The following is a 24,808-nucleotide window of genomic DNA, read 5'->3' as shown; positions in this document are numbered from 1 at the left end:
TAGACCAGAGACAGTCCTGATACACCACTAACTGTAGACCAGAGCCAGAGACAGTCCTGATACACCACTAAGTGTAGACCAGAGCCAGTCCTGATACACCACTAACTGCAGACCGGAGCCAGAGACAGTCCTGATACACCACTAACTGTAGACCGGAGCCAGAGACAGTCCTGATACACCACTAACTGTAGACCAGAGACAGTCCTGATACACCACTAACTGTAGACCGGAGCCAGAGACAGTCCTGATACACCACTAACTGTAGACCGGAGCCAGAGACAGTCCTGATACACCACTAACTGTAGACCAGAGACAGTCCTGATACACCACTAAGTGTAGACCAGAGACAGTCCTGATACACCACTAACTGTAGACCGGAGCCAGAGACAGTCCTGATACACCACTAACTGTAGACCAGAGACAGTCCTGATACACCACTAACTGTAGACTGGAGCCAGAGACAGTCCTGATACATCACTAACTGTAGACCAGAGACAGTCCTGATACACCACTAACTGCAGACCGGAGCCAGAGACAGTCCTGATACACCACTAACTGTAGACCGGAGACAGTCCTGATACACCACTAACTGTAGACCAGAGACAGTCCTGATACACCACTAAGTGTAGACCAGAGACAGTCCTGATACACCACTAACTGCAGACTGGAGCCAGAGACAGTCCTGATACACCACTAACTGTAGACCGGAGCCAGAGACAGTCCTGATACACCACTAACTGTAGACCAGAGACAGTCCTGATACACCACTAACTGTAGACCGGAGCCAGAGACAGTCCTGATATACCACTAACTGTAGACCGGAGACAGTCCTGATACACCACTAACTGTAGACCAGAGACAGTCCTGATACACCACTAACTGTAGACCGGAGCCAGAGACAGTCCTGATACACCACTAACTGTAGACCAGAGACAGTCCTGATACACCACTAACTGTAGACCAGAGACAGTCCTGATACACCACTAACTGTAGACCAGAGACAGTCCTGATATACCACTAACTGTAGACCAGAGACAGTCCTGATACACCACTAACTGTAGACCAGAGACAGTCCTGATACACCACTAACTGTAGACCAGAGACAGTCCTGATACACCACTAACTGTAGACCGGAGCCAGAGACAGTCCTGATACACCACTAACTGTAGACCGGAGACAGTCCTGATACACCACTAACTGTAGACCGGAGCAGAGACAGTCCTGATACACCACTAACTGTAGACCAGAGACAGTCCTGATACACCACTAACTGTAGACCGGAGCCAGAGACAGTCCTGATACACCACTAACTGTAGACCGGAGCCAGAGACAGTCCTGATACACCACTAACTGTAGACCGGAGCCAGAGACAGTCCTGATACACCACTAACTGTAGACCAGAGACAGTCCTGATACACCACTAACTGTAGACCAGAGACAGTCCTGATACACCACTAACTGTAGACCAGAGACAGTCCTGATACACCACTAACTGCAGACCGAGCCAGAGACAGTCCTGATACACCACTAACTGTAGACCGGAGCCAGAGACAGTCCTGATACACCACTAACTGTAGACCGGAGCCAGAGACAGTCCTGATACACCACTAACTGCAGACCGAGAGAGACAGTCCTGATACACCACTAACTGTAGACCAGAGACAGTCCTGATACACCACTAACTGTAGACCGGAGCCAGAGACAGTCCTGATACACCACTAACTGTAGACCAGAGACAGTCCTGATACACCACTAACTGTAGACCAGAGACAGTCCTGATACACCACTAACTGTAGACCAGAGACAGTCCTGATACACCACTAACTGCAGACCAGAGACAGTCCTGATACACCACTAACTGCAGACCAGAGACAGTCCTGATACACCACTAACTGTAGACCAGAGACAGTCCTGATACACCACTAACTGTAGACCAGAGACAGTCCTGATACACCACTAAGTGTAGACCAGAGACAGTCCTGATACACCACTAACTGTAGACCAGAGACAGTCCTGATACACCACTAAGTGTAGACCAGAGACAGTCCTGATACACCACTAAGTGCAGACCAGAGACAGTCCTGATACACCACTAAGTGTAGACCAGAGACAGTCCTGATACACCGCTAACTGTAGAACGTCACTTAATCCGGTCCTGGTTCCCTGTTACGACTGAACCACTGAAGGAGAGGGGATGGGGGGGTAAGAGAGCGGGAGAAAGAATTAAAGCGAGGGAGAAAGAATTAAAGTGAGGGAGAAAACGCAGACTACGTCCCAAATGGCACCCTATTCGCTATGGGCCCTGGGTAAAAGTAGCGCACTAAATGGGGAATAGGGTGCCATTGGGCCCTGGGTAAAAGTAGCGCACTAAATGGGGAATAGGGTGCTATTTGGGAAACAGCCCAACACACTACACTAGGAGTACATGTTAGCCGTGTGAGAGTTTGTAGGACAGACCCAAGAGGTTGATTAGAGCTGGAAAACGCTGGTAACTTTCCTCCTCTCTCTCATTTGTACATCAGCACTGCTTTAATAACTGTAATTACAAGTGATTTAACACAACACTGCCTGGATCCGTTAGATGTACGCTGGTGTCATGTTCAACTAATATCACACCATGTTCCCAAACACACCGTCCCGTCCCCAGAACCCCTACAAACAAGCCCTACTCCCTGCCAACAACCCCTAAAGTTCTGCTGCCCTCCCCCCTAAGCAGACACCCCCACCCCTTCACCCACAAATGATACCAAACTCCTCTGCCCTAGATATACCCCTTCCACCCTATACCCTAGATATACCCACCCTGTACCCCAGATATACCCACCCACCCTGTACCCCCGATATACCCACCCACCCTGTACCCCAGATATACCCCAGATATACCCACCCACCCCGTACCCCGATATACCCACCCTGTACCCTCGATATACACACCCACCCCGTACCCCAGATATACCCACCCACCCCGTACCCCGATATACCCACCCACCCCGTACCCCCGATATACCCACCCACCCCGTACCCCCGATATACCCACCCACCCCGTACCCCAGATATACCCACCCACCCTGTACCCCAGATATACCCACCCACCCTGTACCCCAGATATACCCCCAGGCTCTCACCACTTGTTGGATCCGAAGATGCGGGGTGCGAGGGTAGGCACCAGGTAGTCAGACAGACACAGCAGCATGACAGTGCAGGATAGGCCGGTCAGCACCGAGGGGTCCAGGTAGTAGATCATCCTGGAGGAAGGAGGGGCGAGAGAGGGGAGGGAGAGGGGAGAGAGAGAGGGGAGAGAGAGAGAGAGAGAGAGAGAGGGAGAGAGAGAGGGGGAGAGAGAGAGAGAGAGAGAGAGAGGGTCAGATGTCTCAATTCCACTGCAAGTCAAAACAAGCGGACACCAGAGAAATGAGGTATTCTATCAAGGGTTCTGAAAAGCTACATTACTATACTGAACAAAAATATAACGCAACTTGCATTTTTACAGTTTTTTTTTTTTTACTGTTATTTTACCGAGTTACTGTTCAAATAAGGAAATCAGTCAATTGAAATAAATTCATTAGGCCCTATGAATGGCACGACAATGGGCCTCAATCTCATCACAGTCTCTCTGTGCATTCAAATTGCTGTCGATAAAATGCAATTGTGTTGGTCGTCCGTAGCTTATGCCTGCCCATTACCCCACCGAAGGGCACCGTGTTCACAATGTTGACATCAGCAAACCGCTCAACCACACGACGCCAACACGTGGTCTGCAGTTGTAAAGCTGGTTGGACGTACTGCCAAATTCTCTAAAATGACTTTGGAAGCGGCTTATGGTTGAGAAATTAACATTAAATTCTCTAGTAACAGCTCTGGCGGACATTCCTGCAGTCAGCATGTCAATTGCACGCTCCCTCAAAACAAAATGCCACAGATCTCTAGATATGTGACAAAACTCCACATTTTTGAGTGGCCTTTTACATAAAAAGTGCATGTATGACCCTTATTCACAATCACAGATGCAAGTCTTTTTTCTGGGCAGAAGTGAAGACAGCAGCCTAGCGTTACAGATGAGTTATACAGGCAGAAGTGAAGACAGTAGCCTAGCGTTACAGATGAGTTATACAGGGAGAAGTGAAGACAGTAGCCTAGCGTTACAGATGAGTTATACAGGGAGAAGTGAAGACAGTAGCATAGCGTTACAGATGAGTTATACAGGGAGAAGTGAAGACAGTAGCCTAGCGTTACAGATGAGTTATACAGGGAGAAGTGAAGACAGTAGCCTAGCGTTACAGATGAGTTATACAGGGAGAAGTGAAGACAGTAGCCTAGCGTTACAGATGAGTTATACAGGGAGAAGTGAAGACAGTAGCCTAGCGTTACAGATGAGTTATACAGGGAGAAGTGAAGACAGTAGCCTAGCGTTACAGATGAGTTATACAGGGAGAAGTGAAGACAGTAGCCTAGCGTTACAGATGAGTTATACAGGGAGAAGTGAAGACAGTAGCCTAGCGTTACAGATGAGTTATACAGGGAGAAGTGAAGACAGCAGCCTAGCGTTACAGATGAGTTATACAGGGAGAAGTGAAGACAGCAGCCTAGCGTTACAGATGAGTTATACAGGGAGAAGTGAAGACAGCAGCCTAGCGTTACAGATGAGTTATACAGGGAGAAGTGAAGACAGTAGCCTAGCGTTACAGATGAGTTATACAGGGAGAAGTGAAGACAGTAGCCTAGCGTTACAGATGAGTTATACAGGGAGAAGTGAAGACAGTAGCCTAGCGTTACAGATGAGTTATACAGGGAGAAGTGAAGACAGTAGCCTAGCGTTACAGATGAGTTATACAGGGAGAAGTGAAGACAGCAGCCTAGCGTTACAGATGAGTTATACAGGGAGAAGTGAAGACAGCAGCCTAGCGTTACAGATGAGTTATACAGGGAGAAGTGAAGACAGCAGCCTAGCGTTACAGATGAGTTATACAGGGAGAAGTGAAGACAGCAGCCTAGCGTTACAGATGAGTTATACAGGGAGAAGTGAAGACAGCAGCCTAGCGTTACAGATGAGTTATACAGGCAGAAGTGAAGACAGCAGCCTAGCGTTACAGATGAGTTATACAGGGAGAAGTGAAGACAGTAGCCTAGCGTTACAGATGAGTTATACAGGCAGAAGTGAAGACAGTAGCCTAGCGTTACAGATGAGTTATACAGGGAGAAGTGAAGACAGCAGATGGGTGGTGCAGTTGTGGCAACTGTGCTCCATTGCGAACTCATTAAGAATGCTTATACTGCAGAGAACGTGATTGATGAGGAACACAGGGATCTTGCTGCCCACATTAACTCTGGCGTCATGGAAACATTTGTCCGGATCTAAAAATGAAATTGCAGACAACTCCATTTCAGCTGAACCAAATGGACAGTTATCCATTTCAGCTGAACCAAATGGACAGTTATCCAGTTCAGCTGAACCAAATGGACAGTTATCCATTTCAGCTGAACCAAATGGACAGTTATCCATTTCAGCTGAACCAAATGGACAGTTATCCATTTCAGCTGAACCAAATGGACAGTTATCCATTTCAGCTGAACCAAATGGACAGTTATCCAGTTCAGCTGAACCAAATGGACAGTTATCCAGTTCAGCTGAACCAAATGGACAGTTACCCATTTCAGCTGAACCAAATGGACAGTTATCCATTTCAGCTGAACCAAATGGACAGTTATCCAGTTCAGCTGAACCAAATGGACAGTTATCCATTTCAGCTGAACCAAATGGACAGTTATCCATTTCAGCTGAACCAAATGGACAGTTATCCATTTCAGCTGAACCAAATGGACAGTTATCCATTTCAGCTGAACCAAATGGACAGTTATCCATTTCAGCTGAACCAAATGGACAGTTATCCAGTTCAGCTGAACCAAATGGACAGTTATCCATTTCAGCTGAACCAAATGGACAGTTATCCATTTCAGCTGAACCAAATGGACAGTTATCCATTTCAGCTGAACCAAATGGACAGTTATCCATTTCAGCTGAACCAAATGGACAGTTATCCATTTCAGCTGAACCAAATGGACAGTTATCCAGTTCAGCTGAACCAAATGGACAGTTATCCATTTCAGCTGAACCAAATGGACAGTTATCCATTTCAGCTGAACCAAATGGACAGTTATCCAGTTCAGCTGAACCAAATGGACAGTTATCCAGTTCAGCTGAACCAAATGGACAGTTATCCATTTCAGCTGAACCAAATGGACAGTTATCCTACAAGTAAGTACCGGTAGCTAAACTTGACTTTACTGAATGATCTCTGATCATAAACCTCTATGAGCTGGACGGTTCTGGGTTTTTCTTTTTATACTAGCCCAAACGCAGTGCAGGTATGTTTTCACATTAATCACAATCTTTTTGGCATATTTTATTGGAATAGGATATATAGGCCTACACATTGAACTTGAAATATCAAAACATAACTTGTGTCATATTGTGAAAAAAAGCAACTGTTCCAAGTACATGACTGCTGCTCCAGATTCTCAAATCCACCTGGTGATCTATAGTGGTCATCCCAGACAGTTCAGACTGGTCTCATACTGCAGCGTTTTGGAGTGGTTCCACCACAATGAGACAATGGGTCCAGAAGGTCCAGTCTCCTCTCTCATCATCCGTGGTCAATGTCATTCCAGTCTCCTTATGGGGTCTACCCTAGTTTTCAGGAAGCAGAAGACTCCCAGGACTCAGGTATGTCCTGCGCCCAGCCTGTGATGTGTGTGTTGTGTGTCAGGTTAGGTACAGTGACTGCAAAAATAAAGAATATCCATGCAAATGGACCAATAAAGCAAGTATTGTTACTTTTATAATATAAGTAAAAAATGGAACATTGAACCTCCACCCACCCAGAGAGAAAAGTGAAGACACTTGGTTGCATATAAAAAACTAAACACAATGTTAGTAAGTGTTGTATGTGCAGCCCAAAAGTCTGTGTGGCTATGTTCATCCTGGAGTGGTCTTCTAACCAGGTCCAAAAAGTGGTGGTAGTTTATATTACACTAGACATGTCTTCACAGTGATGTGGTGGTTTATATTACACTAGACACGTCTTCACAGTGATGTACATGTGGTTTATATTACACTAGACATGTCTTCACAGTGATGTGGTGGTTTATATTACACTAGACATGTCTTCACAGTGATGTGGTGGTTTATATTACACTAGACATGTCTTCACAGTGATGTGGTGGTTTATATTACACTAGACATGTCTTCACAGTGATGTGGTGGTTTATATTACACTAGACATGTCTTCACAGTGATGTGGTGGTTTATATTACACTAGACATGTCTTCACAGTGATGTGGTGGTTTATATTACACTAGACACGTCTTCACAGTGATGTGGTGGTTTATATTACACTAGACATGTCTTCACAGTGATGTGGTGGTTTATATTACACTAGACATGTCTTCACAGTGATGTGGTGGTTTATATTACACTAGACATGTCTTCACAGTGATGTGGTGGTTTATATTACACTAGACATGTCTTCACAGTGATGTGGTGGTTTATATTACACTAGACATGTCTTCACAGTGATGTGGTGGTTTATATTACACTAGACATGTCTTCACAGTGATGTGGTGGTTTATATTACACTAGACATGTCTTCACAGTGATGTGGTGGTTTATATTACACTAGACATGTCTTCACAGTGATGTGGTGGTTTATATTACACTAGACATGTCTTCACAGTGATGTACATGTGGTTTATATTACACTAGACATGTCTTCACAGTGATGTACATGTGGTTTATATTACACTAGACATGTCTTCACAGTGATGTGGTGGTTTATATTACACTAGACATGTCTTCACAGTGATGTACATGTGGTTTATATTACACTAGACATGTCTTCACAGTGATATGAGTTTATATTACACTAGACATGTCTTCACAGTGATGTGGTGGTTTATATTACACTAGACATGTCTTCACAGTGATGTGGTGGTTTATATTACACTAGACACGTCTTCACAGTGATGTACATGTGGTTTATATTACACTAGACATGTCTTCACAGTGATGTGGTGGTTTATATTACACTAGACATGTCTTCACAGTGATGTGGTGGTTTATATTACACTAGACATGTCTTCACAGTGATGTGGTGGTTTATATTACACTAGACATGTCTTCACAGTGATGTGGTGGTTTATATTACACTAGACATGTCTTCACAGTGATGTGGTGGTTTATATTACACTAGACATGTCTTCACAGTGATGTGGTGGTTTATATTACACTAGACATGTCTTCACAGTGATGTGGTGGTTTATATTACACTAGACATGTCTTCACAGTGATGTACATGTGGTTTATATTACACTAGACATGTCTTCACAGTGATGTACATGTGGTTTATATTACACTAGACATGTCTTCACAGTGATGTGGTGGTTTATATTACACTAGACATGTCTTCACAGTGATGTACATGTGGTTTATATTACACTAGACATGTCTTCACAGTGATGTGGTGGTTTATATTACACTAGACATGTCTTCACAGTGATGTGGTGGTTTATATTACACTAGACATGTCTTCACAGTGATGTGGTGGTTTATATTACACTAGACATGTCTTCACAGTGATGTGGTGGTTTATATTACACTAGACACGTCTTCACAGTGATGTGGTGGTTTATATTACACTAGACACGTCTTCACAGTGATGTACATGTGGTTTATATTACACTAGACATGTCTTCACAGTGATGTACATGTGGTTTATATTACACTAGACATGTCTTCACAGTGATGTGGTGGTTTATATTACACTAGACATGTCTTCACAGTGATGTGGTGGTTTATATTACACTAGACATGTCTTCACAGTGATGTGGTGGTTTATATTACACTAGACATGTCTTCACAGTGATGTGGTGGTTTATATTACACTAGACATGTCTTCACAGTGATGTGGTGGTTTATATTACACTAGACATGTCTTCACAGTGATGTGGTGGTTTATATTACACTAGACATGTCTTCACAGTGATGTGGTGGTTTATATTACACTAGACATGTCTTCACAGTGATGTACATGTGGTTTATATTACACTAGACATGTCTTCACAGTGATGTACATGTGGTTTATATTACACTAGACATGTCTTCACAGTGATGTACATGTGGTTTATATTACACTAGACATGTCTTCACAGTGATGTGGTGGTTTATATTACACTAGACATGTCTTCACAGTGATGTGGTGGTTTATATTACACTAGACATGTCTTCACAGTGATGTGGTGGTTTATATTACACTAGACATGTCTTCACAGTGATGTGGTGGTTTATATTACACTAGACATGTCTTCACAGTGATGTGGTGGTTTATATTACACTAGACATGTCTTCACAGTGATGTGGTGGTTTATATTACACTAGACATGTCTTCACAGTGATGTGGTGGTTTATATTACACTAGACATGTCTTCACAGTGATGTACATGTGGTTTATATTACACTAGACATGTCTTCACAGTGATGTGGTGGTTTATATTACACTAGACATGTCTTCACAGTGATGTGGTGGTTTATATTACACTAGACATGTCTTCACAGTGATGTGGTGGTTTATATTACACTAGACATGTCTTCACAGTGATGTGGTGGTTTATATTACACTAGACATGTCTTCACAGTGATGTACATGTGGTTTATATTACACTAGACATGTCTTCACAGTGATGTGGTGGTTTATATTACACTAGACATGTCTTCACAGTGATGTGGTGGTTTATATTACACTAGACATGTCTTCACAGTGATGTGGTGGTTTATATTACACTAGACATGTCTTCACAGTGATGTGGTGGATTATATTACACTAGACATGTCTTCACAGTGATGTGGTGGTTTATATTACACTAGACATATCTTCACAGTGATGTGGTGGTTTATATTACACTAGACATGTCTTCACAGTGATGTGGTGGTTTATATTACACTAGGCATGTCTTCACAGTGATGTACATGTGGTTTATATTACACTAGACATGTCTTCACAGTGATGTGGTGGTTTATATTACACTAGACATGTCTTCACAGTGATGTGGTGGTTTATATTACACTAGACATGTCTTCACAGTGATGTGGTGGTTTATATTACACTAGACATGTCTTCACAGTGATGTACATGTGGTTTATATTACACTAGACATGTCTTCACAGTGATGTGGTGGTTTATATTACACTAGACATGTCTTCACAGTGATGTGGTGGTTTATATTACACTAGACATGTCTTCACAGTGATGTGGTGGTTTATATTACACTAGACATGTCTTCACAGTGATGTACATGTGGTTTATATTACACTAGACATGTCTTCACAGTGATGTGGTGGTTTATATTACACTAGACATGTCTTCACAGTGATGTGGTGGTTTATATTACACTAGACATGTCTTCACAGTGATGTGGTAGTTTATATTACACTAGACATGTCTTCACAGTGATGTACATGTGGTTTATATTACACTAGACATGTCTTCACAGTGATGCACATGTGGTTTATATTACACTAGGCATGTCTTCACAGTGATGTGGTGGTTTATATTACACTAGACATGTCTTCACAGTGATGTGGTGGTTTATATTACACTAGACATGTCTTCACAGTGATGTACATGTGGTTTATATTACACTAGACATGTCTTCACAGTGATGTGGTGGTTTATATTACACTAGACATGTCTTCACAGTGATGTACATGTGGTTTATATTACACTAGACATGTCTTCACAGTGATGTACATGTGGTTTATATTACACTAGACATGTCTTCACAGTGATGTGGTGGTTTATATTACACTAGACATGTCTTCACAGTGATGTGGTGGTTTATATTACACTAGACATGTCTTCACAGTGATGTGGTGGTTTATATTACACTAGACATGTCTTCACAGTGATGTGGTGGTTTATATTACACTAGACATGTCTTCACAGTGATGTGGTGGTTTATATTACACTAGACATGTCTTCACAGTGATGTACATGTGGTTTATATTACACTAGACATGTCTTCACAGTGATGTGGTGGTTTATATTACACTAGACATGTCTTCACAGTGATGTGGTGGTTTATATTACACTAGACATGTCTTCACAGTGATGTGGTGGTTTATATTACACTAGACACGTCTTCACAGTGATGTGGTGGTTTATATTACACTAGACATGTCTTCACAGTGATGTACATGTGGTTTATATTACACTAGACATGTCTTCACAGTGATGTGGTGGTTTATATTACACTAGACATGTCTTCACAGTGATGTACATGTGGTTTATATTACACTAGACATGTCTTCACAGTGATGTGGTGGTTTATATTACACTAGACATGTCTTCACAGTGATGTGGTGGTTTATATTACACTAGACATGTCTTCAAAGTGATGTGGTGGTTTATATTACACTAGACATGTCTTCACAGTGATGTACATGTGGTTTATATTACACTAGACATGTCTTCACAGTGATGTGGTGGTTTATATTACACTAGACATGTCTTCACAGTGATGTACATGTGGTTTATATTACACTAGACATGTCTTCACAGTGATGTGGTGGTTTATATTACACTAGACATGTCTTCACAGTGATGTACATGTGGTTTATATTACACTAGACACGTCTTCACAGTGATGTGGTGGTTTATATTACACTAGACATGTCTTCACAGTGATGTACATGTGGTTTATATTACACTAGACATGTCTTCACAGTGATGTGGTGGTTTATATTACACTAGACACGTCTTCACAGTGATGTACATGTGGTTTATATTACACTAGACATGTCTTCACAGTGATGTACATGTGGTTTATATTACACTAGACATGTCTTCACAGTGATGTGGTGGTTTATATTACACTAGACATGTCTTCACAGTGATGTGGTGGTTTATATTACACTAGACATGTCTTCACAGTGATGTACATGTGGTTTATATTACACTAGACATGTCTTCACAGTGATGTGGTGGTTTATATTACACTAGACATGTCTTCACAGTGATGTGGTGGTTTATATTACACTAGACATGTCTTCACAGTGATGTGGTGGTTTATATTACACTAGACATGTCTTCACAGTGATGTGGTGGTTTATATTACACTAGACATGTCTTCACAGTGATGTACATGTGGTTTATATTACACTAGACATGTCTTCACAGTGATGTGGTGGTTTATATTACACTAGACATGTCTTCACAGTGATGTGGTGGTTTATATTACACTAGGCATGTCTTCAAAGTGATGTGGTGGTTTATATTACACTAGACATGTCTTCACAGTGATGTACATGTGGTTTATATTACACTAGACATGTCTTCACAGTGATGTGGTGGTTTATATTACACTAGACACGTCTTCACAGTGATGTACATGTGGTTTATATTACACTAGACATGTCTTCACAGTGATGTACATGTGGTTTATATTACACTAGACATGTCTTCACAGTGATGTGGTGGTTTATATTACACTAGACATGTCTTCACAGTGATGTGGTGGTTTATATTACACTAGACATGTCTTCACAGTGATGTGGTGGTTTATATTACACTAGACATGTCTTCACAGTGATGTACATGTGGTTTATATTACACTAGACACGTCTTCACAGTGATGTGGTGGTTTATATTACACTAGACATGTCTTCACAGTGATGTACATGTGGTTTATATTACACTAGACATGTCTTCACAGTGATGTGGTGGTTTATATTACACTAGACATGTCTTCACAGTGATGTGGTGGTTTATATTACACTAGACATGTCTTCACAGTGATGTACATGTGGTTTATATTACACTAGACATGTCTTCACAGTGATGTGGTGGTTTATATTACACTAGACATGTCTTCACAGTGATGTACATGTGGTTTATATTACACTAGACATGTCTTCACAGTGATGTGGTGGTTTATATTACACTAGACACGTCTTCACAGTGATGTGATGGTTTATATTACACTAGACATGTCTTCACAGTGATGTGGTGGTTTATATTACACTAGACATGTCTTCACAGTGATGTGGTGGTTTATATTACACTAGACATGTCTTCACAGTGATGTGGTGGTTTATATTACACTAGACATGTCTTCACAGTGATGTGGTGGTTTATATTACACTAGACATGTCTTCACAGTGATGTGGTGGTTTATATTACACTAGACATGTCTTCACAGTGATGTACATGTGGTTTATATTACACTAGACATGTCTTCACAGTGATGTGGTGGTTTATATTACACTAGACATGTCTTCACAGTGATGTGGTGGTTTATATTACACTAGACATGTCTTCACAGTGATGTGGTGGTTTATATTACACTAGACATGTCTTCACAGTGATGTGGTGGTTTATATTACACTAGACATGTCTTCACAGTGATGTGGTGGTTTATATTACACTAGACACGTCTTCACAGTGATGTGGTGGTTTATATTACACTAGACACGTCTTCACAGTGATGTGGTGGTTTATATTACACTAGACATGTCTTCACAGTGATGTGGTGGTTTATATTACACTAGACATGTCTTCACAGTGATGTGGTGGTTTATATTACACTAGACATGTCTTCACAGTGATGTGGTGGTTTATATTACACTAGACATGTCTTCACAGTGATGTGGTGGTTTATATTACACTAGACACGTCTTCACAGTGATGTGGTGGTTTATATTACACTAGACACGTCTTCACAGTGATGTGGTGGTTTATATTACACTAGACATGTCTTCACAGTGATGTGGTGGTTTATATTACACTAGACATGTCTTCACAGTGATGTGGTGGTTTATATTACACTAGACATGTCTTCACAGTGATGTGGTGGTTTATATTACACTAGACATGTCTTCACAGTGATGTGGTGGTTTATATTACACTAGACATGTCTTCACAGTGATGTACATGTGGTTTATATTACACTAGACATGTCTTCACAGTGATGTGGTGGTTTATATTACACTAGACATGTCTTCACAGTGATGTGGTGGTTTATATTACACTAGACATGTCTTCACAGTGATGTGGTGGTTTATATTACACTAGACATGTCTTCACAGTGATGTGGTGGTTTATATTACACTAGACATGTCTTCACAGTGATGTGGTGGTTTATATTACACTAGACATGTCTTCACAGTGATGTACATGTGGTTTATATTACACTAGACATGTCTTCACAGTGATGTGGTGGTTTATATTACACTAGACACGTCTTCACAGTGATGTGGTGGTTTATATTACACTAGACATGTCTTCACAGTGATGTACATGTGGTTTATATTACACTAGACATGTCTTCACAGTGATGTGGTGGTTTATATTACACTAGACATGTCTTCACAGTGATGTGGTGGTTTATATTACACTAGACATGTCTTCACAGTGATGTGGTGGTTTATATTACACTAGACATGTCTTCACAGTGATGTACATGTGGTTTATATTACACTAGACATGTCTTCACAGTGATGTGGTGGTTTATATTACACTAGACATGTCTTCACAGTGATGTGGTGGTTTATATTACACTAGACATGTCTTCACAGTGATGTACATGTGGTTTATATTACACTAGACATGTCTTCACAGTGATGTGGTGGTTTATATTACACTAGACATGTCTTCACAGTGATGTACATGTGGTTTATATTACACTAGACACGTCTTCACAGTGATGTGGTGGTTTATATTACACTAGACATGTCTTCACAGTGATGTACATGTGGTTTATATTACACTAGACATGTCTTCACAGTGATGTACATGTGGTTTATATTACACTAGACATGTCTTCACAGTGATGTGGTGGTTTATATTACACTAGACATGTCTTCACAGTGATGTGGTGGTTTATATTACACTAGACATGTCTTCACAGTGATGTACATGTGGTTTATATTACACTAGACATGTCTTCACAGTGATGTGGTGGTTTATATTACACTAGACATGTCTTCACAGTGATGTACATGTGGTTTATATTACACTAGACACGTCTTCACAGTGATGTGGTGGTTTATATTACACTAGACATGTCTTCACAGTGATGTACATGTGGTTTATATTACACTAGACATGTCTTCACAGTGATGTGGTGGTTTATATTACACTAGACATGTCTTCACAGTGATGTACATGTGGTTTATATTACACTAGACATGTCTTCACAGTGATGTGGTGGTTTATATTACACTAGACATGTCTTCACAGTGATGTGGTGGTTTATATTACACTAGACATGTCTTCACAGTGATGTGGTAGTTTATATTACACTAGACACGTCTTCACAGTGATGTGGTGGTTTATATTACACTAGACATGTCTTCACAGTGATGTGGTAGTTTATATTACACTAGACATGTCTTCACAGTGATGTACATGTGGTTTATATTACACTAGACATGTCTTCACAGTGATGTGGTGGTTTATATTACACTAGGCATGTCTTCACAGTGATGTGGTGGTTTATATTACACTAGACACGTCTTCACAGTGATGTGGTGGTTTATATTACACTAGACACGTCTTCACAGTGATGTGGTGGTTTATATTACACTAGACATGTCTTCACAGTGATGTACATGTGGTTTATATTACACTAGACATGTCTTCACAGTGATGTGGTGGTTTATATTACACTAGACATGTCTTCACAGTGATGTGGTTTATATTACACTAGACATGTCTTCACAGTGATGTACATGTGGTTTATATTACACTAGACACGTCTTCACAGTGATGTGGTGGTTTATATTACACTAGACATGTCTTCACAGTGATGTACATGTGGTTTATATTACACTAGACATGTCTTCACAGTGATGTACATGTGGTTTATATTACACTAGACATGTCTTCACAGTGATGTGGTGGTTTATATTACACTAGACATGTCTTCACAGTGATGTGGTGGTTTATATTACACTAGACATGTCTTCACAGTGATGTACATGTGGTTTATATTACACTAGACATGTCTTCACAGTGATGTGGTGGTTTATATTACACTAGACATGTCTTCACAGTGATGTACATGTGGTTTATATTACACTAGACACGTCTTCACAGTGATGTGGTGGTTTATATTACACTAGACATGTCTTCACAGTGATGTACATGTGGTTTATATTACACTAGACATGTCTTCACAGTGATGTGGTGGTTTATATTACACTAGACATGTCTTCACAGTGATGTACATGTGGTTTATATTACACTAGACATGTCTTCACAGTGATGTGGTGGTTTATATTACACTAGACATGTCTTCACAGTGATGTGGTGGTTTATATTACACTAGACATGTCTTCACAGTGATGTGGTAGTTTATATTACACTAGACACGTCTTCACAGTGATGTGGTGGTTTATATTACACTAGACATGTCTTCACAGTGATGTGGTAGTTTATATTACACTAGACATGTCTTCACAGTGATGTACATGTGGTTTATATTACACTAGACATGTCTTCACAGTGATGTGGTGGTTTATATTACACTAGGCATGTCTTCACAGTGATGTGGTGGTTTATATTACACTAGACATGTCTTCACAGTGATGTGGTGGTTTATATTACACTAGACACGTCTTCACAGTGATGTGGTGGTTTATATTACACTAGACATGTCTTCACAGTGATGTACATGTGGTTTATATTACACTAGACATGTCTTCACAGTGATGTGGTGGTTTATATTACACTAGACATGTCTTCACAGTGATGTGGTTTATATTACACTAGACACGTCTTCACAGTGATGTACATGTGGTTTATATTACACTAGACATGTCTTCACAGTGATGTGGTGGTTTATATTACACTAGACACGTCTTCACAGTGATGTACATGTGGTTTATATTACACTAGACATGTCTTCACAGTGATGTGGTGGTTTATATTACACTAGACATGTCTTCACAGTGATGTGGTGGTTTATATTACACTAGACATGTCTTCACAGTGATGTGGTGGTTTATATTACACTAGACATGTCTTCACAGTGATGTGGTGGTTTATATTACACTAGACATGTCTTCACAGTGATGTGGTGGTTTATATTACACTAGACATGTCTTCACAGTGATGTGGTGGTTTATATTACACTAGACATGTCTTCACAGTGATGTGGTAGTTTATATTACACTAGACATGTCTTCACAGTGATGTGGTGGTTTATATTACACTAGACATGTCTTCACAGTGATGTGGTGGTTTATATTACACTAGACATGTCTTCACAGTGATGTACATGTGGTTTATATTACACTAGACATGTCTTCACAGTGATGTGGTGGTTTATATTACACTAGACACGTCTTCACAGTGATGTGGTGGTTTATATTACACTAGACATGTCTTCACAGTGATGTGGTAGTTTATATTACACTAGACATGTCTTCACAGTGATGTACATGTGGTTTATATTACACTAGACATGTCTTCACAGTGATGTGGTGGTTTATATTACACTAGGCATGTCTTCACAGTGATGTGGTGGTTTATATTACACTAGACATGTCTTCACAGTGATGTGGTGGTTTATATTACACTAGACATGTCTTCACAGTGATGTGGTGGTTTATATTACACTAGACATGTCTTCACAGTGATGTGGTGGTTTATATTACACTAGACATGTCTTCACAGTGATGTGGTGGTTTATATTACACTAGACATGTCTTCACAGTGATGTACATGTGGTTTATATTACACTAGACACGTCTTCACAGTGATGTGGTGGTTTATATTACACTAGACATGTCTTCACAGTGATGTACATGTGGTTTATATTACACTAGACATGTCTTCACAGTGATGTGGTGGTTTATATTACACTAGACATGTCTTCACAGTGATGTGGTGGTTTATATTACACTAGACATGTCTTCACAGTGATGTACATGTGGTTTATATTACACTAGACATGTCTTCACAGTGATGTGGTGGTTTATATTACACTAGACATGTCTTCACAGTGATGTACATGTGGTTTATATTACACTAGACATGTCTTCACAGTGATGTGGTGGTTTATATTACACTAGACATGTCTTCACAGTGATGTGGTGGTTTATATTACACTAGACATGTCTTCACAGTGATGTGGTGGTTTATATTACACTAGACATGTCTTCACAGTGATGTACATGTGGTTTATATTACACTAGACATGTCTTCACAGTGATGTACATGTGGTTTATATTACACTAGACATGTCTTCACAGTGATGTGGTAGTTTATATTACACTAGACATGTCTTCACAGTGATGTGGTGGTTTATATTACACTAGACATGTCTTCACAGTGATGTGGTGGTTTATATTACACTAGACATGTCTTCACAGTGATGTACATGTGGTTTATATTACACTAGACATGTCTTCACAGTGATGTACATGTGGTTTATATTACACTAGACATGTCTTCACAGTGATGTGGTGGTTTATATTACACTAGACACGTCTTCACAGTGATGTGGTGGTTTATATTACACTAGACATGTCTTCACAGTGATGTGGTGGTTTATATTACACTAGACATGTCTTCACAGTGATGTACATGTGGTTTATATTACACTAGACATGTCTTCACAGTGATGTGGTGGTTTATATTACACTAGACATGTCTTCACAGTGATGTGGTGGTTTATATTACACTAGACATGTCTTCACAGTGATGTGGTGGTTTATATTACACTAGACATGTCTTCACAGTGATGTGGTGGTTTATATTACACTAGACATGTCTTCACAGTGATGTGGTGGTTTATATTACACTAGACATGTCTTCACAGTGATGTACATGTGGTTTATATTACACTAGACATGTCTTCACAGTGATGTGGTGGTTTATATTACACTAGACATGTCTTCACAGTGATGTGGTGGTTTATATTACACTAGACATGTCTTCACAGTGATGTACATGTGGTTTATATTACACTAGACACGTCTTCACAGTGATGTACATGTGGTTTATATTACACTAGACACGTCTTCACAGTGATGTGGTGGTTTATATTACACTAGACATGTCTTCACAGTGATGTGGTGGTTTATATTACACTAGACATGTCTTCACAGTGATGTGGTGGTTTATATTACACTAGACATGTCTTCACAGTGATGTGGTGGTTTATATTACACTAGACATGTCTTCACAGTGATGTACATGTGGTTTATATTACACTAGACATGTCTTCACAGTGATGTACATGTGGTTTATATTACACTAGACATGTCTTCACAGTGATGTGGTGGTTTATATTACACTAGACATGTCTTCACAGTGATGTGGTGGTTTATATTACACTAGACATGTCTTCACAGTGATGTGGTGGTTTATATTACACTAGACATGTCTTCACAGTGATGTACATGTGGTTTATATTACACTAGACATGTCTTCACAGTGATGTGGTGGTTTATATTACACTAGACACGTCTTCACAGTGATGTGGTGGTTTATATTACACTAGACATGTCTTCACAGTGATGTACATGTGGTTTATATTACACTAGACATGTCTTCACAGTGATGTACATGTGGTTTATATTACACTAGACATGTCTTCACAGTGATATCAAGACTGTTTCAAGGACAGCTTTTTTCCATCTACGTAACATTGCAAAAATCAGAAATTTTCTGTCCAAAAATGACGCAGAAAAATTAATCCATGCTTTTGTTACTTCTAGGCTGGACTACTGCAATGCTCTACTTTCCGGCTACCCGGATAAAGCACTAAATAAACTTCAGTTAGTGCTAAATACGGCTGCTAGAATCCTGACTAGAACCAAAAAATTTGATCATATTACTCCAGTGTTAGCCTCCCTACACTGGCTTCCTGTTAAGGCAAGGGCTGATTTCAAGGTTTTACTGCTAACCTACAAAGCATTACATGGGCTTGCTCCTACCTATCTTTCCGATTTGGTCCTGCCGTACATACCTACACGTACGCTACGGTCACAAGACGCAGGCCTCCTAATTGTCCCTAGAATTTCTAAGCAAACGGCTGGAGGTAGGGCTTTCTCCTATAGAGCTCCATTTTTATGGAATGGTCTGCCTACCAATGTGAGAGACGCAGACTCAGTCTCAACCTTTAAGTCTTTACTGAAGACTTATCTCTTCAGTAGGTCCTATGATTAAGTATAGTCTGGCCCAGGAGTGTGAAGGTGAACGGAAAGGCTGGAGCAACGAACCGCCCTTGCTGTCTCTGCCTTGCCGGTTCCCCTCTTTCCACTGGGATTCTCTGCCTCTAACCCTTTTACAGAGGCTGAGTCACTGGCCTACTGGTGTTCTTCCATGCCGTCCATGGGAGGGTGCGTCACTTGAGTGGGTTGAGTCACTGACGTGGTCTTCCTGTCTGGGTTGGCGCCCCCCCTTGGGTTGTGCCATGGCGGAGATCGTTGTGGGCTATACTCGGCCTTGTCTTAGGACGGTAAGTTGGTGGTTGGAGACATCCCTCTAGTGGTGTGGGGGCTGTGCTTTGGCAAAGTGGGTGGGGTTATATCCTGCCTGTTTGGCCCTGTCCGGGGTATCATCGGATGGGGCCACAGTGTCTTCTGATCCCTCCTGTCTCAGCCTCCAGTATTTATGCTGCAGTAGTTTATGTGTCGGGGGCTAGGGTCAGTCTGTTACATCTGGAGTATTTCTCTTGTCTTATCCGGTGTCCTGTGTGTATTTAAATATGCTCTCTCTAATTCTCTCTTTCTCTCTTTCTGTCTTTCTCTCGGAGGACCTGAGCCCTAGGACCATGCCTCAGGACTACCTGGTATGATGACTCCTTGCTGTCCCCAGTCCACCTGGCCGTGCTGCTGCTCCAGTTTCAACTGTTCTGCCTGCGGCTATGGAACCCTGACCTGTTCACCGGACGTGCTTGTTGCACCCTCGACAACTACTATGATTATTATTATTTGACCATGCTGGTCATTTATGAACATTTTAACATTTTAACATTTTGACCATGTTCTGTTTTAATATCCACCCTGCACAGCCAGAAGAGGACTGGCCACCCCTCATAGCCTGGTTCCTCTCTAGGTTTCTTCCTAGGTTTTTGGCCTTTCTAGGGAGTTTTTCCTAGGGAGTTTTTCCTAGCCACCGTGCTTCTTTCACATGCTTTGCTTGCTGTTTGGGGTTTTAGGCTGGGTTTCTGTACAGCACTTTGAGAATATCAGCTGATGTACGAAGGGCTATATAAAAATAAATTTGATTTGATTTGATTTGATGTACATGTGGTGGTTTATATTACACTAGACACGTCTTCACAGTGATGTGGTGGTTTATATTACACTAGACATGTCTTCACAGTGATGTGGTGGTTTATATTACACTAGACATGTCTTCACAGTGATGTGGTGGTTTATATTACACTAGACATGTCTTCACAGTGATGTACATGTGGTTTATATTACACTAGACATGTCTTCACAGTGATGTACATGTGGTTTATATTACACTAGACATGTCTTCACAGTGATGTGGTAGTTTATATTACACTAGACATGTCTTCACAGTGATGTGGTGGTTTATATTACACTAGACATGTCTTCACAGTGATGTGGTGGTTTATATTACACTAGACATGTCTTCACAGTGATGTGGTGGTTTATATTACACTAGACACGTCTTCACAGTGATGTGGTAGTTTATATTACACTAGACACGTCTTCACAGTGATGTGGTGGTTTATATTACACTAGACATGTCTTCACAGTGATGTGGTGGTTTATATTACACTAGACATGTCTTCACAGTGATGTGGTGGTTTATATTACACTAGACATGTCTTCACAGTGATGTGGTAGTTTATATTACACTAGACATGTCTTCACAGTGATGTGGTGGTTTATATTACACTAGACATGTCTTCACAGTGATGTGGTGGTTTATATTACACTAGACATGTCTTCACAGTGATGTACATGTGGTTTATATTACACTAGACATGTCTTCACAGTGATGTGGTGGTTTATATTACACTAGACACGTCTTCACAGTGATGTGGTGGTTTATATTACACTAGACATGTCTTCACAGTGATGTGGTAGTTTATATTACACTAGACATGTCTTCACAGTGATGTACATGTGGTTTATATTACACTAGACATGTCTTCACAGTGATGTGGTGGTTTATATTACACTAGGCATGTCTTCACAGTGATGTGGTGGTTTATATTACACTAGACATGTCTTCACAGTGATGTGGTGGTTTATATTACACTAGACATGTCTTCACAGTGATGTGGTGGTTTATATTACACTAGACATGTCTTCACAGTGATGTGGTGGTTTATATTACACTAGACATGTCTTCACAGTGATGTGGTGGTTTATATTACACTAGACATGTCTTCACAGTGATGTACATGTGGTTTATATTACACTAGACACGTCTTCACAGTGATGTGGTGGTTTATATTACACTAGACATGTCTTCACAGTGATGTACATGTGGTTTATATTACACTAGACATGTCTTCACAGTGATGTGGTGGTTTATATTACACTAGACATGTCTTCACAGTGATGTGGTGGTTTATATTACACTAGACATGTCTTCACAGTGATGTACATGTGGTTTATATTACACTAGACATGTCTTCACAGTGATGTGGTGGTTTATATTACACTAGACATGTCTTCACAGTGATGTACATGTGGTTTATATTACACTAGACATGTCTTCACAGTGATGTGGTGGTTTATATTACACTAGACATGTCTTCACAGTGATGTGGTGGTTTATATTACACTAGACATGTCTTCACAGTGATGTGGTGGTTTATATTACACTAGACATGTCTTCACAGTGATGTACATGTGGTTTATATTACACTAGACATGTCTTCACAGTGATGTACATGTGGTTTATATTACACTAGACATGTCTTCACAGTGATGTGGTAGTTTATATTACACTAGACATGTCTTCACAGTGATGTGGTGGTTTATATTACACTAGACATGTCTTCACAGTGATGTGGTGGTTTATATTACACTAGACATGTCTTCACAGTGATGTACATGTGGTTTATATTACACTAGACATGTCTTCACAGTGATGTACATGTGGTTTATATTACACTAGACATGTCTTCACAGTGATGTGGTGGTTTATATTACACTAGACACGTCTTCACAGTGATGTGGTGGTTTATATTACACTAGACATGTCTTCACAGTGATGTGGTGGTTTATATTACACTAGACATGTCTTCACAGTGATGTACATGTGGTTTATATTACACTAGACATGTCTTCACAGTGATGTGGTGGTTTATATTACACTAGACATGTCTTCACAGTGATGTGGTGGTTTATATTACACTAGACATGTCTTCACAGTGATGTGGTGGTTTATATTACACTAGACATGTCTTCACAGTGATGTGGTGGTTTATATTACACTAGACATGTCTTCACAGTGATGTGGTGGTTTATATTACACTAGACATGTCTTCACAGTGATGTACATGTGGTTTATATTACACTAGACATGTCTTCACAGTGATGTGGTGGTTTATATTACACTAGACATGTCTTCACAGTGATGTGGTGGTTTATATTACACTAGACATGTCTTCACAGTGATGTGGTGGTTTATATTACACTAGACATGTCTTCACAGTGATGTACATGTGGTTTATATTACACTAGACACGTCTTCACAGTGATGTGGTGGTTTATATTACACTAGACATGTCTTCACAGTGATGTGGTGGTTTATATTACACTAGACATGTCTTCACAGTGATGTGGTGGTTTATATTACACTAGACATGTCTTCACAGTGATGTGGTGGTTTATATTACACTAGACATGTCTTCACAGTGATGTGGTGGTTTATATTACACTAGACATGTCTTCACAGTGATGTGGTGGTTTATATTACACTAGACATGTCTTCACAGTGATGTGGTGGTTTATATTACACTAGACATGTCTTCACAGTGATGTGGTGGTTTATATTACACTAGACATGTCTTCACAGTGATGTACATGTGGTTTATATTACACTAGACATGTCTTCACAGTGATGTGGTGGTTTATATTACACTAGACACGTCTTCACAGTGATGTGGTGGTTTATATTACACTAGACATGTCTTCACAGTGATGTACATGTGGTTTATATTACACTAGACATGTCTTCACAGTGATGTACATGTGGTTTATATTACACTAGACATGTCTTCACAGTGATGTACATGTGGTGGTTTATATTACACTAGACACGTCTTCACAGTGATGTGGTGGTTTATATTACACTAGACATGTCTTCACAGTGATGTGGTGGTTTATATTACACTAGACATGTCTTCACAGTGATGTGGTGGTTTATATTACACTAGACATGTCTTCACAGTGATGTACATGTGGTTTATATTACACTAGACATGTCTTCACAGTGATGTACATGTGGTTTATATTACACTAGACATGTCTTCACAGTGATGTGGTAGTTTATATTACACTAGACATGTCTTCACAGTGATGTGGTGGTTTATATTACACTAGACATGTCTTCACAGTGATGTACATGTGGTTTATATTACACTAGACATGTCTTCACAGTGATGTGGTGGTTTATATTACACTAGACATGTCTTCACAGTGATGTGGTGGTTTATATTACACTAGACATGTCTTCACAGTGATGTACATGTGGTTTATATTACACTAGACATGTCTTCACAGTGATGTGGTGGTTTATATTACACTAGACAT

The 24,808-nt window shown here is 40.4% G+C and overlaps 2 protein-coding genes across 2 annotated transcripts in view; one reads left to right on the top strand and one right to left on the bottom strand.

Moving 5' to 3' along the window:
- The window catches only part of arl6ip1 (ARL6 interacting reticulophagy regulator 1), a 67,424-nt gene that overhangs the window by 18,527 nt on the left and 24,089 nt on the right, over nt 1–24,808 (bottom strand). Inside the window, 1 exon segment of the mRNA NM_001146645.1 lies at nt 3,126–3,245. Within this exon segment, the coding sequence (NP_001140117.1) occupies nt 3,126–3,245 (120 nt within the window).
- Nucleotides 1–24,808, top strand: part of LOC123741756 (cell wall protein DAN4-like) — a 38,511-nt gene that overhangs the window by 10,639 nt on the left and 3,064 nt on the right. The gene's annotated exons all lie outside the window — the stretch shown is intronic.

Source organism: Salmo salar, chromosome ssa03, assembly GCF_905237065.1.
Source record: "Salmo salar chromosome ssa03, Ssal_v3.1, whole genome shotgun sequence".
NCBI lineage: Eukaryota > Metazoa > Chordata > Actinopteri > Salmoniformes > Salmonidae > Salmo > Salmo salar.
This window is presented reverse-complemented; position numbering and strand designations above follow the sequence as displayed.